Raw genomic sequence first — 18,544 nt, 5'->3', positions numbered from 1 at the left:
AATGATCATCAGTCAAGTAATTGTTGGTCCAGTATCAATTGTGGGCCCTGTGAGCATCCAGGTTATGCAGTCTCTCGTTCAATTTGATGGTAATAGGAAGAAGTGGGTTAAATGTTGCTAGGATGATGTTCTGATCCACATGAAGTGCGGTAACCACTTGTCCAGGTGAAAAGCGAATTAATAGCCCAGGCCTGCAACTTGCTAACATGCCAAGCTAAGATATTGGTAAATGATTTCAAGGTAAGCAGAAGCAAAGAACAACTGTGCATGGGCTTAAAATGTGAACCCTTGAGGAATGTGAGCTCCAAGCTAAGCACCCATAGAGGCATGGCAACAGGAAAAGAGAACATGAAACAAGTGGTTCAACCCTTTCAGGAAAAGCTTAACATTAGGAGACCTGACAGAAACGGCTCATACAGCAAACAAAGAAAAGCAAAATGGTCAGTCAGATAACTCTTTACAGTGTCCACAGCAAAGCTTTGCTGGGCCAAGTAAAGCATAATATATCGGACAAACATGCCTTGAGTTGATCATCTCCTCCTCCTCCAGCTACCAAGGAAAGAAATGGGACCAACGTTCAGATTTGGTAAAGGGTGATGAACTGACAAGATGATGCCCACAATCTCTGTAGGTAAGTGAAAGGAGCTTGGTGTGCCTCGCTTAAACTCCAGACATCAAAGTGGTTGCTCTGGAGGTTCAGATGCAGAATATGCCCCACCCATCGTGAGAGTATGTTTCCATTTCCAAAATGTTTTCATTTCCAGTAATGGAAGAGTATGGCACAGGGACAGACAGCGCAGAACCAAGGACAACACGATGCGTGGCCATTCAGTATTATCAAGATCATCTGGGTAGGGTCCTGATACAGCACCTTAGTACCTGAGGAATCAGAGGGATGGGAGGAAAAGCCTAGTGATGGGGTTTTCTTGAGTAGCAAATTGTTCCATCGGAGGAGTGCCCTAAATGGGGAAGATTAACTGAGCTATCTTCAGTTGAAGATGCTACTCGGCAAGATGACACAGGCTGAGATCGTTGGCATGCATTTTCAGTGAGCCCGCCAGAGAGTTTACAACCAGCCTGAATTGTGAGCCTCAGCCGAAGACCACGCTCTTAGTGCCTTTAGATAATAAGTATGTGAACCCACACCAGCCTGTTTGCTGGTGTACTATTTTGCAGTATTGTGGTCTATCAGGACCTTAAGTGACATACTGTGGACAGAAGGCAGAAGAGCATTTAGGGCCATGCAAACTCTATGGTGCATCGACATGACCACTACATCAGAGGGTAGAGGCATTACTTATCATCATGTCCACTGGTGGTGGTAGGGAGAAGGGCTTCAAGCGGGTAAGTTGGTCCGTCATCAGCCGCCACCACCCCAGGTCTCGAGTCACTTCCGGGGAAATCCAAATGCTGTTGATAAGCACACTGTTGGACCTACTGAAAGTGGAGGCACCAATGGACTGCACGCATGTACCACTAAGTGGGAGAGATCTGCAAGATGCATGAAGCATGCAGGCCCAAAAGACACAGGACAACAAGGGCCAGGAGAGAATGTCTAAAACGTGCTCAGGCTTGAGGTAGACAGTGTCCTGCTCCATCCCCGATGAAGCGGAGATCCTGGGAGGGTGTGGGGCTGTAAATGCAACTTTGGAGTCAGGAGGGGAGATTGATGGAAAACCTCAGGTTCATTTTTTAACCTGGCATTCTTAAATCATGGTCGACATGTGGTCCGCCACCAGCTACAACAAACCCACCTTCAGTAGATAGTTGTGGAGGGACATGAATACAGCTATACCTACCTGTGAAGATGTGCTGCAACCACCTTTGTGAAGACTCAAAGAACTGATGTTAGCACAAACAGAAGTACTGCAAGCTGCTTGTCGGTTGAGACTACCATAAAACGTAGGTATCTCCTATGCGACTGAAGGGTCGCTATATGAAAATACAAGTTCTGCAAGTTGAGGGACACCATTGAGTCTTCTAGCTCTAGGGCTAAAAGGATGTGAGTAAAGGAAGGCATCCTGTACTTCTCCTTGCATAATAAGGCATACAGAACTATGTCAGTAGTTTGCCTGAACAATTTGTTTCTCTGGAACCAATTCCACAGCCAGTTTGCTCAACAGAGCAAGACCCTCCTGCTGCACAATGCACATATAGTTATAGACAAGGAGAGTAGTGGAACAGGGGGATTGGATGAGGGAAGACTTGGAAGGGAAGGACATATCTTTGTTTCACCATTTAGAGGACTCAATAGAATGTGGTAATGGACTGCCAGTGTTAGATGCAAGGACACCCTCCACCTATGGACTGCACATGCTTGCTGTAGGGTGAACTAAATTGGATTTGCAGGCAGAGCTGCGGAGGAGGAGGAGGAAAAAGACAGTTGACATCCATTGGACCTTCCACAGCCCCTGCATCTGTGAAAGCACTCAGTGGGCTGCTGCACAGCTGCAATAGTTGGAATCAAAGACAGTACTGCTGCAACCGGTTTGGCCTTGGTCAGACAGAGGATTGTCTAGCACCAGAAGGGCATCAGATAGAGGCTGAATAGGATCAACCGGTGCCAAAGAAAGAGCTACTGGTAATAACCTGGTTGGAGGTCCTGACAGCTTTTTGGGGTGCAGGTACACCAGAGGAAGCGAACAAGGCCAGCAAAGTGTGGGTAAAAACCACAATTTGTGCATGGTTAGCGCAAGGAGCTAGATTACTACACTAGGACCTAATGTAGTAAACAGAGAGAAGAGTACTTTTAGGCGAGTGTGGCTATTATATTCAATTGTATGTATCAATAAGGACTAGCTAAGGTTAAGAGAAGTAGGAGACTCAGAGCAGTACGTCAAATAAGGAGAAACGTTGTTTTCCTTATAAAGCCCTCACCCACCGACCTAGTCGGTGGCATGCTTCATCATCGGGCCCAACGCAGTGGCACCGAATGTGCCCCGGGTGTGCTTCAATGCCAGGTGACTGCGGAGCTGGTATGTTGCTGAGTGTGCAGTGAGTTGGGTGAGAAGGGTGAAGTTTAAAAGCTATACAGCTGGTCCCAGTACCCGAGGGTAAAATATTTTAATGAACTGGGCCTCTGTTAGCGGATAATAGGCCAGTAGACGTTAATTGGAGTGCTAATTATGACCTCCAGCGTCTAGTGTGGTCTACATGTTTCAGCCTGTGCCTTATAGATTTTATACTGGCTTTCCTCAGGACCGTTTTAATATGTGCAAAACGTGCAGATTAAATAATAAAAATTTAATTATAGTGGTTGTGTTATCTTTAGGCTAAGTGAAGCGCACACTAAGGCGCTATAACTGTTAGAAGGGGATTCCCTCAAGCTTGATCAGTTTTGTCTTGTAAAAAGCTTCATGGGTCGCCTGGCAAAGAAAGAGACCGAGTGTTGCAGTCTGGTTCCTCCGTGGAATTATTCGTCCTTAAGCGGCGCCCGTTATGATACATACATATAACCCAGGGGATACGGTCTAGCCTATCTAGTCCTCTCTCTCTCATTGATTAAAGTATTATATTCAATTGCCTTCACCAGCTGTGCATTACAGATGAAACCCTCAACACAACCACCTCAGGTTGACACATGGAAAATGGGCAGGGAAGGCTGGCCGGGTGTCTAGATGAATTGTGGTGCACTTTCCACCAGACAAACCTTTTTGGAATGAGCTTTATAGCAGCTTTACCCTTTTGTGGGGTTTCCTGACTGAATGAACATTTACTATCCCATAAAGTGATTTTCCTCCTGACATTCTATTCATAAAAACCACTTTTTATTTGGTACAGCAGTCTACTCTAGTGTCAAATCCACACATGTATAGGACTATCTTTTCAACATAGTAGGTGGTTATTTTCTAATAATTTCCACCTTACATGTGACAAAAGCAACCCCATCCTGATAAATTATTAATCCTGCATATATACATAAAAAGGTCTCTGCTGAAATCACGCAAACTGTACCCATAATGCATTGAAATTTCCGACCACTACCCCCCTTGAGAGCATCACTAGTCACCCAATTGGTGAAAATTATACTGCTTTCATTCTTTGCTCTGTCTGCCTTGATATAGGTCTTTCACAATTCCACATACACCAGGAAACCAGTGGCGCATAGCTCCAGATATAGCCATTCTGGCTGCTGGTGCTCTGGCACCAGGTGCATAGTCATTAAAAATGGCTCTGAAGATGTCGCTGAAGGAAGCAAATCTACAAACAGGAAGACCAAGCTCTTGAGTGCTGTGATGCAGCAAAATCAGAATCTCTCTTTTGGCATTTTCTCCTCGATGATTTGTGCTGATCAGTGGTCCGATTTGCTGGTTGAAGGCGAACCGGATTGGGGCTGGGTTCTGTTTCGACAAAGTGCCTGGAGTTTGACTTGGACCCTCAGCATCAAAGCTTCGCCTCCTGCTCCTTGATGGCTCTAGCGAGCACAAGGACACACAACCTGGATACATGGTTGGGCCCCAAGCACATAATACAGATGTTCCGCCCATGCAAGGTTGTTATCTATTGAGGCATGACCAACATGGTTTAAACTGAAATTTTCAGGGGAAATATCCTACAAAAAACATTGCAAAAGATAATTTAGTTTTAAATGTTTTTCAGGAGAATTCCAGATCTGAATCAACAGGAAATAATAGGAGGAACTCACGTCAGTACATCAGAGTGGGGGAACAGAGGAGCAGAAGAGCTATTTCAACTTTGAGTTTCCAGTCTGGTGCCTGGAAGAGATTCAAGAGGTGAAGTCTACAGGAAGAAGTGTCCATGAGAAATAGGTGTTACCTACAATTAATTGTTTGGTACTTTGAGGCAACTATTATAAGGGTAATTCCAGATAGAGAACCAGCACATTTGAAGACAGTCTTGAATAAAGAGGCGATATTACACTCCTGAGGAGGAAAAATATTAATTTCAGCTGCGAAAGTCATCAGGAGATTCTTTCAAAAAGTGAGTTTTGATGGGTTTCACAAAAGTGAAAAGTTGGGCTGTCTCTTATTTAAAAACACAAATACAAATGCAATGGTCAAATGATGGATTGAAGTAATGGTCAAATAGTGGATTGAAGTAAACAATGTTCCAAAGACCTACCTTAGGACCATGTGTAAGAGACACTGAGAACAGTACTTTGAGGTGAGTGAGGCTATTATATTTTATTGCCTTCACCAGTTGTGCCCTACAGAGGAAACCCCAACACAACCACCTCAGTTTGACACAGGAAAAATGAGCAGAGTTGGCTAACCTGGAGTCCAGTGGTGCACTTTGCACCAGACAAACATTTTTGAAAGAGCTTTATCACAGCCTTACTCTTTTGTGGTGTTTCCTGACTGCTTATACATTTACTATCCACCTATAAATTGATTTCCCCCCTTGGCATTCCATTCATAGCAGCAACGTTTTATTAGATGCAGCAGTCCAATCAAGCGTCTAAGCCACACACGTATAGCACTAGCTTTTCAACAAATTAAGTGTTTATTTTCTAATGATTTCCACCTTACATGTGACACAAGCAACCTCATCCTGATAAACTATTAAAGCCTGCATATATACATAAAAAGGACCCTGCTGAAATAAATCAAAATTGTAACAAAAAAGCTTTGAACCTTCCTACCACCACCCCCTTGAGATCCTCACTAGTTACCCTGTGGAGAAAATTACACTGCTTTCATTCTTCGCTCTGTCTACCTTGATATAGGTCTTTCACAATTCCACCTACACCAGGAAACCAGTGGAGCATGGCCCCAGCTGTAGCCATTCTGGCTGCTGCTCCAAGGGCGGTTGTAGTGATGCGGGGGATATGAATCCTGTGGGACACTGGCAAATCAGATGCCAGTACTGGTGGAGAACGCTTGATGTCACCATCTCGATGGTATTTTTCATGGCTGCTGAAGATGGCCAAAGTCTGAACGATGGATGGCACCTCTGTTAGGGATGCAGGTGCTTCTGTTGTTTGAGCAGGCTCCACATTTGCAGGTGCTGGAGTCTCGATCCTGTGTGTTGGCCCTTCTGCAAATGGAAAGGGGCAGATAGTGAAAACGTTACCATCAAGTATTACAATTTCCTCTTTTACCACCAAGTATTACAATTTCTTCTTTTTCATCCTCAATTTCAATGCACTTTTAGTTAAAGTAATATCAAATAAATATTTATAGGTAATGAAAAAAGGACAATCTCATCCATACTTTACCTACCTGTGATAATCGAGCTGTAGCAACTGATAATAAAACTTGATGCTATCTTTGGGTCAGCAAAATAGCCTCTAAGCCCTTGTCGTATCCAGACTCATGTGGCAAATTTCAACTTAATGGTATGAGTATTTTTATGTCATTCTTTTTAATGGCAGTTTTGATTATTTCTAACAACACATGATATAGCAAAGTTCTTACATATTCAAATGTCTATGAACAGGACAGTATGTATGATATACCAAACAACAATTCAAAGATAAATCTTCAAGTTTATTAATTCCTGTTTACTCATATTACTTTCAAGCATGTATACAATTCTGATCATGGCTCGGTGGCAAGGTCTCCAGCATCAGTTGTCCCATTAACTTTGCCTCTATATTGTGACTGTTGGACTTGGCCCTTCTGGCAGGTTCACCCCTAAACTTTTTGTTTTTAATTGTGACCTGGTGTTAGTTGTTTTTGGCTTCTGCGCACTTTCACTGTGTCCCGGTGTAAAGTGCGAGGGCAATCTGAGTGCGTGTGGTAAGATTGTCCTGCCCTCCCATAGGAACGCACGGGGAATGTGTGTGTCCATGTTATTCCTGATGTGTGGGGAGTGCAAGGTCGAGTTTGGTATGTGCGGACTCGTGTGAATAAATGCTGCGCGATGATGTGTGCGGCGTTAATGTGTCTGGTGTAGAAGTGCCACTTCTAGAAGTTGGCATTTCTGTGTAAGCGGGTGCCTACCTCGCGTATTTACACTTTTTCTAACACCTGACGGGTGCCCACCACGCCAGGGACTTGTGCATTTTAATGGGTGCCTACCCCGTGGTGCAGGCAGCCTGCCCGGAGTACGTCAATGGCCGCCGCGCTGCCTGCGGCGACCCGGAAGTGCAGGTGTCTCAACAGGAAGGGGACGGGAGCCCACCCCGCGCTCCTGTGACCCGGAAGAAAACTTGCCGCGTCATCCCCCGGGGCTCCCAAGAGCTTGGGAGAGAGCCGGACTGCCCGCCGGTGCCTCGTGAGGAGAAGAGAGCGGCTGAAGGTGTAGGCGGGGCTCCGGTGTTGGAAGAGAGCCCCGCGCTGCCCGAAGAAGAAAGAGAACCGGCAGACAAGTGACCGGAGACCAAGGAGCAGCCAGAGGAGTCCCGCGAAGCCGGTGAGTGGTGCTCCTGTGTCCAGTGTTGTGGAGGGGGACGTCGGGGCACATTGCCGGTGCCCGCCCCTCCTGCCGGTGCTGTGTCTAGAGCCTGAGAGGCTCCACCGGTGCGGGGGCATTTCTGGTGGTAGAGCGGCCCCGGTTTGCAGCGGGCCGCTCCCACAGCGTTTGGCAGCATTTCCTGGCGATTTAGAGCCCACGTGGCTCTCACGCACACAGGGCATTGTTGAAGGCAGAGCCCATGAGGTTCCAGGGGGCATTGTCGCATTTAGAGCCAGAGAGGCTCCTACACCCTCGGGAGCATTTCGGAGGGTAGAGCGGCCCCGGTTGGCATCAGGCCCCCCCCCCCCCAGTTGGCAGCATTTGTTTCAAGCCCATGAGGCTCCAGGGGGCATTGTCATAATTAGAGCCCACAGTTGTTTATTTAGAGCCCCAGGAGAGAGCCGGGAGGCACGCTGGTGCCAGGCTCCGTTCCCAGCTGCCCAGCACTTAGTGGGCAGCTGCATCGTTTAGGCCTGTTACGCAATCTTCTTTGGCTGCCTGCGCAGCCAGCCCAGACATTCTGGACATTGGGCCTGTGAGCACCTGAGAGGCCAAGTTGGCCTGGGGTCAGTTCTGTGATCTTTTGGCGCAAATGTGAATACCTGCCTAATGTGATTTCTGCATCATGTGTAATGCCTTTCATGCCTATACCTCAAAATTTATTTTTATGCCTAGGAGGTTGTTTTTCCTACAATAGGTGATGCTAGTGAATTCATGGTTACGTGCGTGATGTATGCCTAAGGTGGTTAGGGTTGCGTAGTGTGTACTTACCCTTTACCAGTGGTTACTGGTTGGGTGCTACATTTGCTATTTGGTGCTACAATTATTCTATGTTCTAAGTGCCACTACTACAAAGTGATATTTCTACAAAGTGCTAGTTCTACTCAGTGCTTATTCCTGACAGTGGTCCATGTGGCCCTGTCCTGTGTGTACATTATCCCCTGTAAATTTCGCCCGTGCTAGTGGCACAGTCTAAAGTGTGTGTTTATTATCTTATGTGTTTGGTATAATAAAAAGGCTATATTTATATATAACCTTGTGTGGAGTTTCTTTTGTGATGGGCCTTGGGAGTTGTTGCTGGGTGCGAGCGCAAACGCTTTACACATCGCCTCCGGGATAAGCCTGACTGCTCGTGCCAAGCTACCAAGGGGGTGAGCAGGGGTTATCTTTGGCGGGTGACTTCCTTGCCCTGACTAGAGTGGTGGTTTCTGCCTGGCTTTGGCACATGCCTTAGCCAACCAGAAATCCCATTTCTAACACAAATATCTAGACTAGATTTCCACTTCGAAATGTTGGAGGCATGAGTGCTCCAGTTTTCTGCAATGTTGCACTTTCCCAGCAGTAGTCAGAGTCTGATGAAGGTTTACTCAGCATAAGACTACTATATTTAGCAAAGCGATTTTGGAATTCAAATTGATAGTGTGTCTTATGACTGACTGTAGAGTGTTTGCCATTGCAGCCCAAATGAGGTAGATTATTTACTACGTCCATATCATGTGAAGAAAGCCACCCTTTTAAGTATGACATCAGAGATGGGTCTGGATTACGTTGCATCTGCGATAAGTGACAAGCGTGCCTTAGTTTGTCTATGGTGTCAAGGGTGAATAGGATAACGGAAGGCTAATCCCCTAGATAGCAACTGAGACATACTAGCTTTGGTGTCTATTGCGCTGAATTTAGGAATTTCATTTAGATTTATGGGAAAGTGTGTACATTTTAGGAATTTTATTATTATTTATCAGAAATTGTGTTAGGGTGTCTCTTAATGGCAGGTAGTGATAAAACTTTGAATGTCTGAGACTCAAAGGATTTTGTGGTAGTAGACATGGTACTGTCTTGGGACAATATTCAGAGCCTGTCCCAGTTCCTAAATCTATTCAACGCTGCATCTGGGGGAACATGACTCCAAGCCAAAGTGGAGTTTCGCCTGTAATTTTGTCTGCACAATATATTTGAGATAGGGAGGCCTGCCGGGCATTTAAGACTCCTCCAGTTGCCAAAGGAATTCTTTGAGGGGTTTCCCACCGTACAAGTTATCAATCATAGCAGCGCTTCCAAGGGCCCACAGTTGTATAGTCTGTAGGCCGGGCCTTCACATGATCCATAAATCAAATCATTTATTATTTGTCAAGGAGCGGTTCTATTGTATGACAAGGGGTCATCCATGGCTAGACTGCGGTCTTATGTGGATTTATAGGAGTTAGTCATGGTATCTATAAAGCAACCGTCCAGTCACATGAAGGAAGTTAAATGGGAAGCAAGGGTTTTGGAAAAGAAACTGAGGGGCCAATACAAATACGTTTGGAGTATATATAAGAATTCAGGGAGGGGGGGGGGGGGGGGGGAGGAAGTATAATTTAAACCAGAGCCATTCTCCTAATTATAGAGAAGGGTAGTGTTATCCAGAGATGCAAGTCCTCTTAAATATGGTCCACTATTGGCTGTATGGTCTCTACACAAACAACTGCCTCCTTAATAAAAACCAGACTACCTAGGTATTTAATGAGGGGTGTATTGATCTGTATGCCTGGATGGGTAGCCTAGGACAGATAAGTAGTAGTTGGACACTGCCGGAAGAGCCTGGTCTTGTTTCAGTTGACTTTTAGTCAGAGTATTACACAAATTTGTTCAATATTTGGATGACCTAGGTAAAGTCATTCCATGGCTACTGAGGTATAATAGGAGGTCAGCTACTTTATCAACCATTGCCTTCATCCATTGGAATAAGGTGATTTTTATGTCTTGTCTCTGAGTGATGGGGTCTTAATAGCTAGGGAATGTAACAGGGGAGATAATAGATGCCTCTGCGGGTCCCTTGCCTAATGAGGACAGCATCTGATAAAGTACGCCAACCCTTACTTGCGCTGTCAATCCCGGATATAATAGTTGGGTGTAAGAGATTAAGTGGGGGCCAAAAATGTTGTGTGACATGAGAGGAAATGGGTAATCCCCCCATGATAGGCTATAAAATGTCTCTCCAAAGTCCATCAAGAACAAGGGATCCAGTAACCTCTTGTGACAACTCCTTGGCAATGAATACCCATGTGACATAATACCTGGTTGAGGGGTTCTGCATAAAGCCACTTTGATCTGTAGGGACCAGGTCCACGAATAGTTGGAAAAGTTGGTTAGCGAGTAACTAGAACTTCCGTTTCAGTGTTGAAAAGAGAAGTTGGCCGATAGGAGGCCCATTGGTCTGGAGGTCTGTCAGATTTAGGATAACTGTAATATGTGCCTCTTTGAATTCCTTGAGGAGGGCCTCCTTTCCTCGTGCTTCTGTGTAAAGCTTGTATTAGGGATGCGTCAGGTAGGCCAGGAGTGGACCTGCATATAAGGGCCTCCCCGGCAACAGATGTCACTTTCTTTGTTTACTTCCTCTTCTGAGCCCAAAGATGTGGAACAATCTTAACTGTCAATGGGAGTGTGCCGATATCAAACTTAGGACCTTTTTACGATTTGCAGATGTCCATTCTGTAGAAAGTATGGGCGGGAGGGCATTGAGAAATCTGAGGTTTGAAGAATACTCACCAGAAAGAGAATTATCAAGGGTATGTAACTTGTTCTTCTGATTGATACTAGTAACTGCAATTCCCTCTCCTTTAGTGTAGGTACCAAAGCAGTACCTCCAAAGAGGTGTAGGGTCTGAGGAGTGGACTCAATCTTAAAAGTTCTGCAGGACCAAGCAGCCAACTCTGCGGATTTGCTTGTTAAGGCAGTAGTGCTTGGTGCAAGTATGCACTTGCTCCCACTACACAGCTTGACAGATGTCCAGGACAGGCACACCCCTTCTGCACCCTGGCGTAATGACCCTGAAGGCCTACAGGGGTCCCTTCCTGGCCAATGCATAGCATAACTTTATGTAGTAGACGATCCATCTCAAGCAAGTCCTCTTGAGTACCACTTTACCTTTTCTGGTCCAAGCAAAAGCCATAAATATTTGTGCATCTACATTGTGGCCTCTAATGCAGTCAATATAGAAGAACACTGCTCTTTTAGAGTCAAGCTGATGATGCGTCTCCTCTTTTGAAGGGCATGGTAAAGCGAAAAAGGCCAAAATGAAATGGTAATACCACTTTTTTCAGGAAGGCAGCACAAGTCCTTAGCATCAATTTGAATGGAAAGAAAGTGGTGTAGGGGGCTGCGCCAACAGCACCTGCAGTTCACTCATTTAGAACTGAATGTAATTGACAGACTGGGTTGTTTGTCAGAAATTGTAAGGATCAACTATGCATAGGTGCAAATGTAGTACACATAACAAATATGCGAAACAAATTGATGTACCATTGTGGCTGGGCAAACTGTTTTGGAGGAAACATGGAAGCTTAGCCTTTAAGGACATATAACCTTTAACTGTTTCCGCTGCACAGTATTACTGGGCATACGACAAAAGAACAACACATCAGAAAGAGTACCTTGCAGAGAATCAAGATGACGGATCCCACACCAGGCCACAAACTTCTACCTAAGTCCAGTATAAATACATTTTGTTGAAGGACACCTAGCTTTAAGGAAGAAATCTACTACCTCGGTAGTAAGTTGAAGGAACTCAGCTACTGCCACTCAATCTCCTTGCACAGAAGTGTAGATTGTAGAGATTTGGGTGCAGGTCCCTCCCTTGTTGTTGAGACAGGAGGTCCTTTTGAATAGGTAGCCTTATTGGAGGGCAAATGTTCAGGGTCAAGATCTCTGGGTATCACATTTTCCTGGGTCAGTACGGGGCTATTAAGATGATTTGGACCCGATCTGTACTGAAGTTTCTGGGAGAGAAATTCAAGTAGGAAAGTCAATAGCCAGATTACATACAGGAGATTTGTCTTCCATTGCAAGCAGAATACATATTCCAGTGAATTTCCTAGAGTGACCTGCAGTGCGCAGTCGTTTAACACCCTCCATAAAAAGACTCTTCGCGCCTCCATAGGAAGGAGACATCTTTCGTGGCCTGCCAGCTGATGTCTGCTCAGCTCGTCAACTCTGTTGTTCAGGGACCCCGTCAAGTGCAGCCAGCATCCTTTGAAGGTTCAAAGAGTCTTGGAGCAGGATCCATGGCCCAACCTCTGCCATGATTGTTGCAGTAGGACATGGCGGTCGAGTTGTCTGAGAACACCTGCACCAGCATCGCTCTGATGGTTGGTAGTAGGGCTTTCAGGGCCAACCGGATTGCTTGAGGCAAAATGCTCCCCATGACGCTGACAATGACAAGGAGACAGAGAACTTACTGACCCCTCACTACACAGATAAAGGCTTTACTTTGGTCTACAAAATGTAAATGGGGAGAAAGCTACAAAAGTCAAGCTTCGATTGTGAGAGCATACAGTGTGGAAATTGTGTCAAACGCAGATCAACTCCAATTCCTCATTTCCTTTCGTCCTTATCTTGACATACTGAAAAATCAATAGTGCAAAGAATTATATTGTTCTATTTGGCAAAGCTCAAGAGCTGTGGTCAGCAGACTGATGCCTCCAGATCTTGGTCCAGCCCCCTTCCCGAAGCATATGGCTGGTTCCAAACTGGGGTGGAGTAGTGGGCAAAAGAACAATGGATTTAACCCAGCTCTTTTAACTGGGGGAGAATGTTTGCATTGTCAGCATTCCGTCCATCAGTGGTTTGCTGTACACGTTTTGCCCTAAGTGGGATGGGTATGCCCAGACGTGGGTCCCTTGCTCACTGTGCCACTGGATTCAAGCTAGCCTGGTTGAAGAAGGGTGACATACCCTGAAACGGGTCCCAGGACGCTTATTTCCGGTCCAGGGAGGACCTGGCCTGGCAGTTTGGTCTGGACTGTTCCCATGGGGCACAGGGTCAAGGCTGATTTGCACATGGCTGGGTCCGAACTAGGGTGGCGTAGTGGGAAAAAGAACAATGGATTTAACCCAGATCTTTTGACTGGGGGAGAATGTTTGCATTGTCAGCATTCCGTCCATCATTTGTTTGCTGTAACACTTATAGAAAGTTGGCATTTTCCTGTCCTAACTATTTGGTGCCTGCAGCCTGTTCCTGGGTCACATGACTGGGTGTAGTTGGTTTTTGTATATTCCTCCTAGACAGCCACACAATAGGGGGATCAGGTGTGCCAGATGGGCCCTCTTAGTCAGGATGGCGGGGATTAGCCCCACTTGCAAAACAATAGCTTGTGCCCTGCCTTCACACAAATAACTTCACACTAGCCTTTTATGCCTGCAGACAGAGTTGGGACCCAGGGTAGGGAGGCAGGAAATTCCAAACACTTTTGAAAGGGCAACCACTAGAAACGTCTCCTTCTTTAAAGGACGGACCATGTATAAAAATAGAACCCTCAAACCCACTCTTCTGATCGCTTCTGGACATGTGGAAGACTCAGAAGAAGGACTGCTCTGTTGCTGTGCTGCAAGAAGGAGTGCTTAGTTGCTCTGCCTTCAAGAAGGACTGCTCTGGTCCCTGAGGCAGAAGGACTGCGCCTGTACATTGAACCCAGGACCATCCGAGTGACTCCAAGGGCTATATTGCTGGCCCCCTGTTCTGAGCGACAGGGACACAACAAAGTCCAACACACTTGCACCTTGCACCTGGAATCTGCCTGCAATGAGTCCTAACCCCGAAGTGCTGCCTCCCCAGTCCCAGACCGTAAGAAGTGGGGAAAAAGGTGCTCTGCTAGACCAGCTGTGGTCCCCATCAGACCTGAAGCAGGCCTCGCAGCTCCTTATCGGAACTGACACAGCGCAACATAACTCGATGCAGACCTCGCAACTCCTCATCAGAACCGATGCAGTGCGACAACTTGGAGCGGACACAACTCAACTACGGAGGCCACATCGCTCACCTGAACCGAGTGCCCTGTATCGCTCCTCGGATCTGCTACTGCGCTGCAGAGTGCCCTATATCAAGGACATTAGGTATAATTCTTAGTGGGCCTAACCTGGTCCCTGTATTCGACCCACACTCCATTGCGGTTGGCTTGAACTTGTGACTTTGTCGTGGTCCAGCACAACCAAATAACCACAGTTGGCACTTTGTGCTTTTGAGCACTATTTTTACCTAAAACCTTTAAAATTACATTTCTCCATAGATACGATTGGATTTTTGTCCTTTTTGTGTCAAATAATGTATTTGAATTTGCCCTATTTTTCTAAATTGATGTTGGATTTTTCTTGTATTGTGTTTTCACTTTATTACCGTTTGTGTGCTGCAAAAATACTTTACACATTCCCTCTAAATTAAGCCGGACTACATTTGTGCCAATCTAAACCTAGAAATATTTAGAATGCTCCAACACTCCGGCAATTCAGGAAGAACCCGAAGACCTGCTTCTTCAAGGTATATAATTACCTTTACAACTGGGGCCCACCTATCATCCTTGCACCAGCATAGCTCTAATGGTTGGTAGGAGGGCTATCAGGGCCAACCGGATGCTTGAGGCAAAATGTTCCCCATGACGGCGACAATGAGAAAGAGACAGCGAACTTACTGACTCCTCACTACACAGATGAAGACCTTTACTTTGGTCTACAAAATGTCAATGGGGAGAAAATCCCAAAAGTCAAGCTGGACACTCTACCTGATCCACCAATGGAAGTAAGCTCTTCTTTTGCAGTGGTTGTGCTCAGAGAAGCAGAAGTGTTAGATTTAGAGTTTCCTGGTGTAGAAACAAAATCTAACACTGACTGAAATACTCCAATCATGTCTAGCCTCCTTCCAGCCGCTATTGCCCTTTATTAAGGCATTCAGGATCACCCTCATGCCCGCTAGGTCAAAACCATGTTCGCCCCTTCCTGATAGCAGACCCATGGCCAGGCGACAGTCACCACTGATGTCCTGGATGTCCTAAAATCATATCTCAAACCTGAAAGGCTTGTTGTACTAGCGCTAATGAGCAAAGTTAACCCAAATGTGTTTCCTGCAATACGATTAGACATTGAATGTAAATGTATTGACGCTTCGAGCAAAAATACATTTTCTTCAGCCAGACTGGCCCTATGTTCCTTGAATGTGGTATGCTTTCTGGGCAGGTACACCCAGTTGTTGTAAAACATGGCCAAATGAGAAATTGTCGGCTGTCCTGGTGGACATCCAAGATCACCTCACCGCTCCAGCTCCCCCCACATGCGACGCTGCCATACAGACCTTGCTCAAATGGATCCCGCTCACGACAGAAAACACCTTGAAGACCATGAAAAGCATCCACTCTGGAGCCCCCTCAGACCCATGCCCACACCACATCTTCCACAGCCATAGCACCCAAACTACTATCAACTGCTCCTTCAAGAACACCACCTTCCCCGACATTCCGAAGTCAACTCCCTTCTGAAGAAACCCTCCTCTGACCAGACGGACTTTAAGAACTTCAGGCCCATATCGGTGCTTTCCTTCGCAGCCAAGGTAATTGAAAAGGTCATCAACGCCCAGCTAGCAAAATTCATCAAAGCTAACAATGTCCTGGACATCTCTTAATCCGGGTTCTTAAACACAATCACAGCACAGAGACCGCTCTACTTGCCGCCACTGAAGACATCCGCTCCCTCCTTGACCAGGGCGAACCGGCAATCCTCATCCTCCTGGAGCTCTCAGCTGCATTCAACACAGTCTTACAACACACCCTAGCCACCAGACAACAAGACGCCGGCATTTGCAGCAAGGCCTTCGACTGGATCCACTCCTTCCTCATCGGCAGAACTCAGTGGGTCAGATTTACTCCTTACCTCTTGGAAACGACACAGACCAACAGTGGAGTGCCCCAGGGCTCCTCCCTCAGCCCCACCCGTATCAACTTTTACATGGTCTCCCTCGCAACCATCGTCAGGAATTACAGGCTCAACATATTTTCATATGCCGATGACACTCAGCTGATTCTCTCCCTCACCAACGAACCCAACATCACTAGACACAACTCCCAAGAAGGGATGAAAGCTGTCGCCACATGGATGAAGAACAGTTGCCTGAAACTCAACTCAGAAGAATTAAGTCCTCATCCTTGGCTCCACCCACTCCACATAGAATGACTCCTGGTGACCCTCCGCCCTCAGAAATCCCCTAGCTCGATGGACAACGCACGAAACCTCAGCATCATACTAGACTCATCACTCACAATGAACCGCCAGATAAACGCCGTCTCCTTGAGCTGCTTCAACACCCTCCGCGTGCTTTGAAAGACCTTCAGATGGACCCTAAACCAATCCAGAAAAGCTGTCATGCACGCACTCATCAGCAGCGGACTAAACTACGGCAAAGCTCTCTATGCCGGAATCAACAAGAAACTTCTTTGCAAACTCCAGACTATCGAGAACGCTGCAGCCGGCTGATCCTGAACACCCCCCGTCGCAGTCACATCACCCAACACCTCCGTGATCTCCACTGGCTTCCTATCAAAAGAAGAATAACTTTCAAACTCCTCACCCACGCGTAGAAGGCCCTTCACAACACTGGACCCGTATACCTGAACAGCCACCTCTCCTTCCACACACACAAAAGACATCTCTGATCATCTCAGCTCTCACTGGCCACCGTTCCATGTATAAGCAAGACAAGAACAGGAGTCAAGTCCTCCTACCTAGCAATCAAATCCTAGAACACCCTCAAGACCAGCCTTTTCGGGTGATTCCAGCAACCAACGGAGCAGTGCTTTGAGACGCTCACGGGTGAGTAGTAGCGCTTTACCAACCCTGATTGATTGATTGATCATTTGTCTAAACAATTCAGGCTGCACAAGACGCAGCTAAATATGTACAAAGAGCTCGCCTGGACAACACTGATTGCATAGGCCGCATGAACAGTGCCAGCATGGTTCTTTGGTGGCACACGTGGATGCTGGCAACTGGATTTTCTTGGGCAGTGCAGGCCTCTCTTATGGGCATGTCATCCAATGACTGTAGGTTTTTCAGGAAAAAAGCTGATAGCTGTGGTACAATTCAAAGGCAGTAGCTCCACAGCACAATCCCTGGGATTACTGTAACCAGTCCTCCAATTCCACCAGTATAGAATGTTTCGGGGCTACTCTAGAGGTTTAGCATATTGGCAACATCAATTTTATCAGCCGATGCAGCAACTGATCTAGACCTTTTGCGGCAGAGATCTCAGTGGCCATCAAAACCCCTCCCATCAGCAGGAGAAGCAGTCACCTACTTCCACCTCCCCTACTACAACAGACGCCAGGTCAAAATTCGAGATTTCCTCCCTGGGTGGAAATTCATCATGTCAGCCCAATAGATTTTACAAAAAGTTTAAAGCGGATATTCTCTGCCTTTCATTCTGTTCCATGCTCATATTCCTCCTGCACCAGGACAAATTTCTACAGACAATGTCTCCATTTTATTGCAAGAAGTCAACCACCTCCTGGCCAATCAGTGCCATTGAGGGACTGTCAGACTCAACAGCAAAGAATGCTACTCTTGTTACTTCCTCATGCCAAAGGAGGATGAGGGCATCAGGGCTATGCTGGACCTCTGGCCAATGAGCGCCTTCTTGAGAAAGGACAAATTCAAAATACTCCACTCTAGCTTAGATTCACTCACTTCTGGACCCTGGATTGTGTTCCTGGACATGCTGGAAGGAGTAGTTTCTTACCTGTAACTCCAGTTCTGTAGTAGAGGTATCTCTTTTATAGTCATAATCTAGTGAATAGTCCCGCCCATGTGCGTGGACCCCGGAGCAATCAACAATAATGCCCTTAAGCCGTCTTCTGTGCAGTCATGCATAGACACTTAAGAGAAAATTAAAGACAAATAATGCAGCCTATACCTACAAGGCTACACTGTCCAGTACTTCAACGAGAAATGCAAAGGATATTCCACCAATATCACATTTAACCCAAACTGCTAAGTTTCACCCAAAGAGAAACTTCCCCTTCACAAACTCCTTGGAATGATAGAGAGGAAGGGCTGGACAGACAAGCCCCATAGGCTGCCATTATATTACTGGAAAAGGGATTCCGTGCCTTTAAGGAACTTTTCAGAGACCCTCGGTATCCCAGAATGCACAGCCAAAGTCCTTTTACTTTCAGTTCTTTTTGAAGGTGTATAAAGCAAGGCCTGTAGCATACAGTACAGTATCATTTTCTCCACCGGGGAGGAGGGCGGGCGCTTATGACTATAACAGAGATACCCCTACTAACTACTGGAGTTACAGGTAAGAAACTACTCCTTCTGTAGTAGGGGATCTCTGTGTATAATAATAATCAAGTGAATAGAACGGCAAGCCCATCCCAACAACTAATCAG

At 46.2% G+C, this 18,544-nt stretch overlaps 1 protein-coding gene across 2 annotated transcripts in view; it reads right to left on the bottom strand.

Moving 5' to 3' along the window:
- Nucleotides 1-5,393: 5,393 nt before the first annotated feature.
- Nucleotides 5,394-18,544, bottom strand: part of TDRD5 (tudor domain containing 5) — a 1,550,608-nt gene continuing 1,537,457 nt past the window's right edge. For both annotated transcript variants that reach the window (XM_086955296.1, XM_086955303.1), the window contains exon 15: nt 5,394-5,997. In XM_086955296.1, coding sequence (XP_086811422.1) covers nt 5,657-5,997 — 341 coding nt within the window. In that variant the 3' untranslated portion in view covers nt 5,394-5,656. The remainder of the gene's footprint in view (nt 5,998-18,544) is intronic.

The sequence above is a fragment of the Lissotriton vulgaris genome, chromosome 1_1 (genome assembly GCF_964263255.1).
Source record: "Lissotriton vulgaris chromosome 1_1, aLisVul1.2, whole genome shotgun sequence".
Taxonomy (NCBI): domain Eukaryota; kingdom Metazoa; phylum Chordata; class Amphibia; order Caudata; family Salamandridae; genus Lissotriton; species Lissotriton vulgaris.
This window is presented reverse-complemented; position numbering and strand designations above follow the sequence as displayed.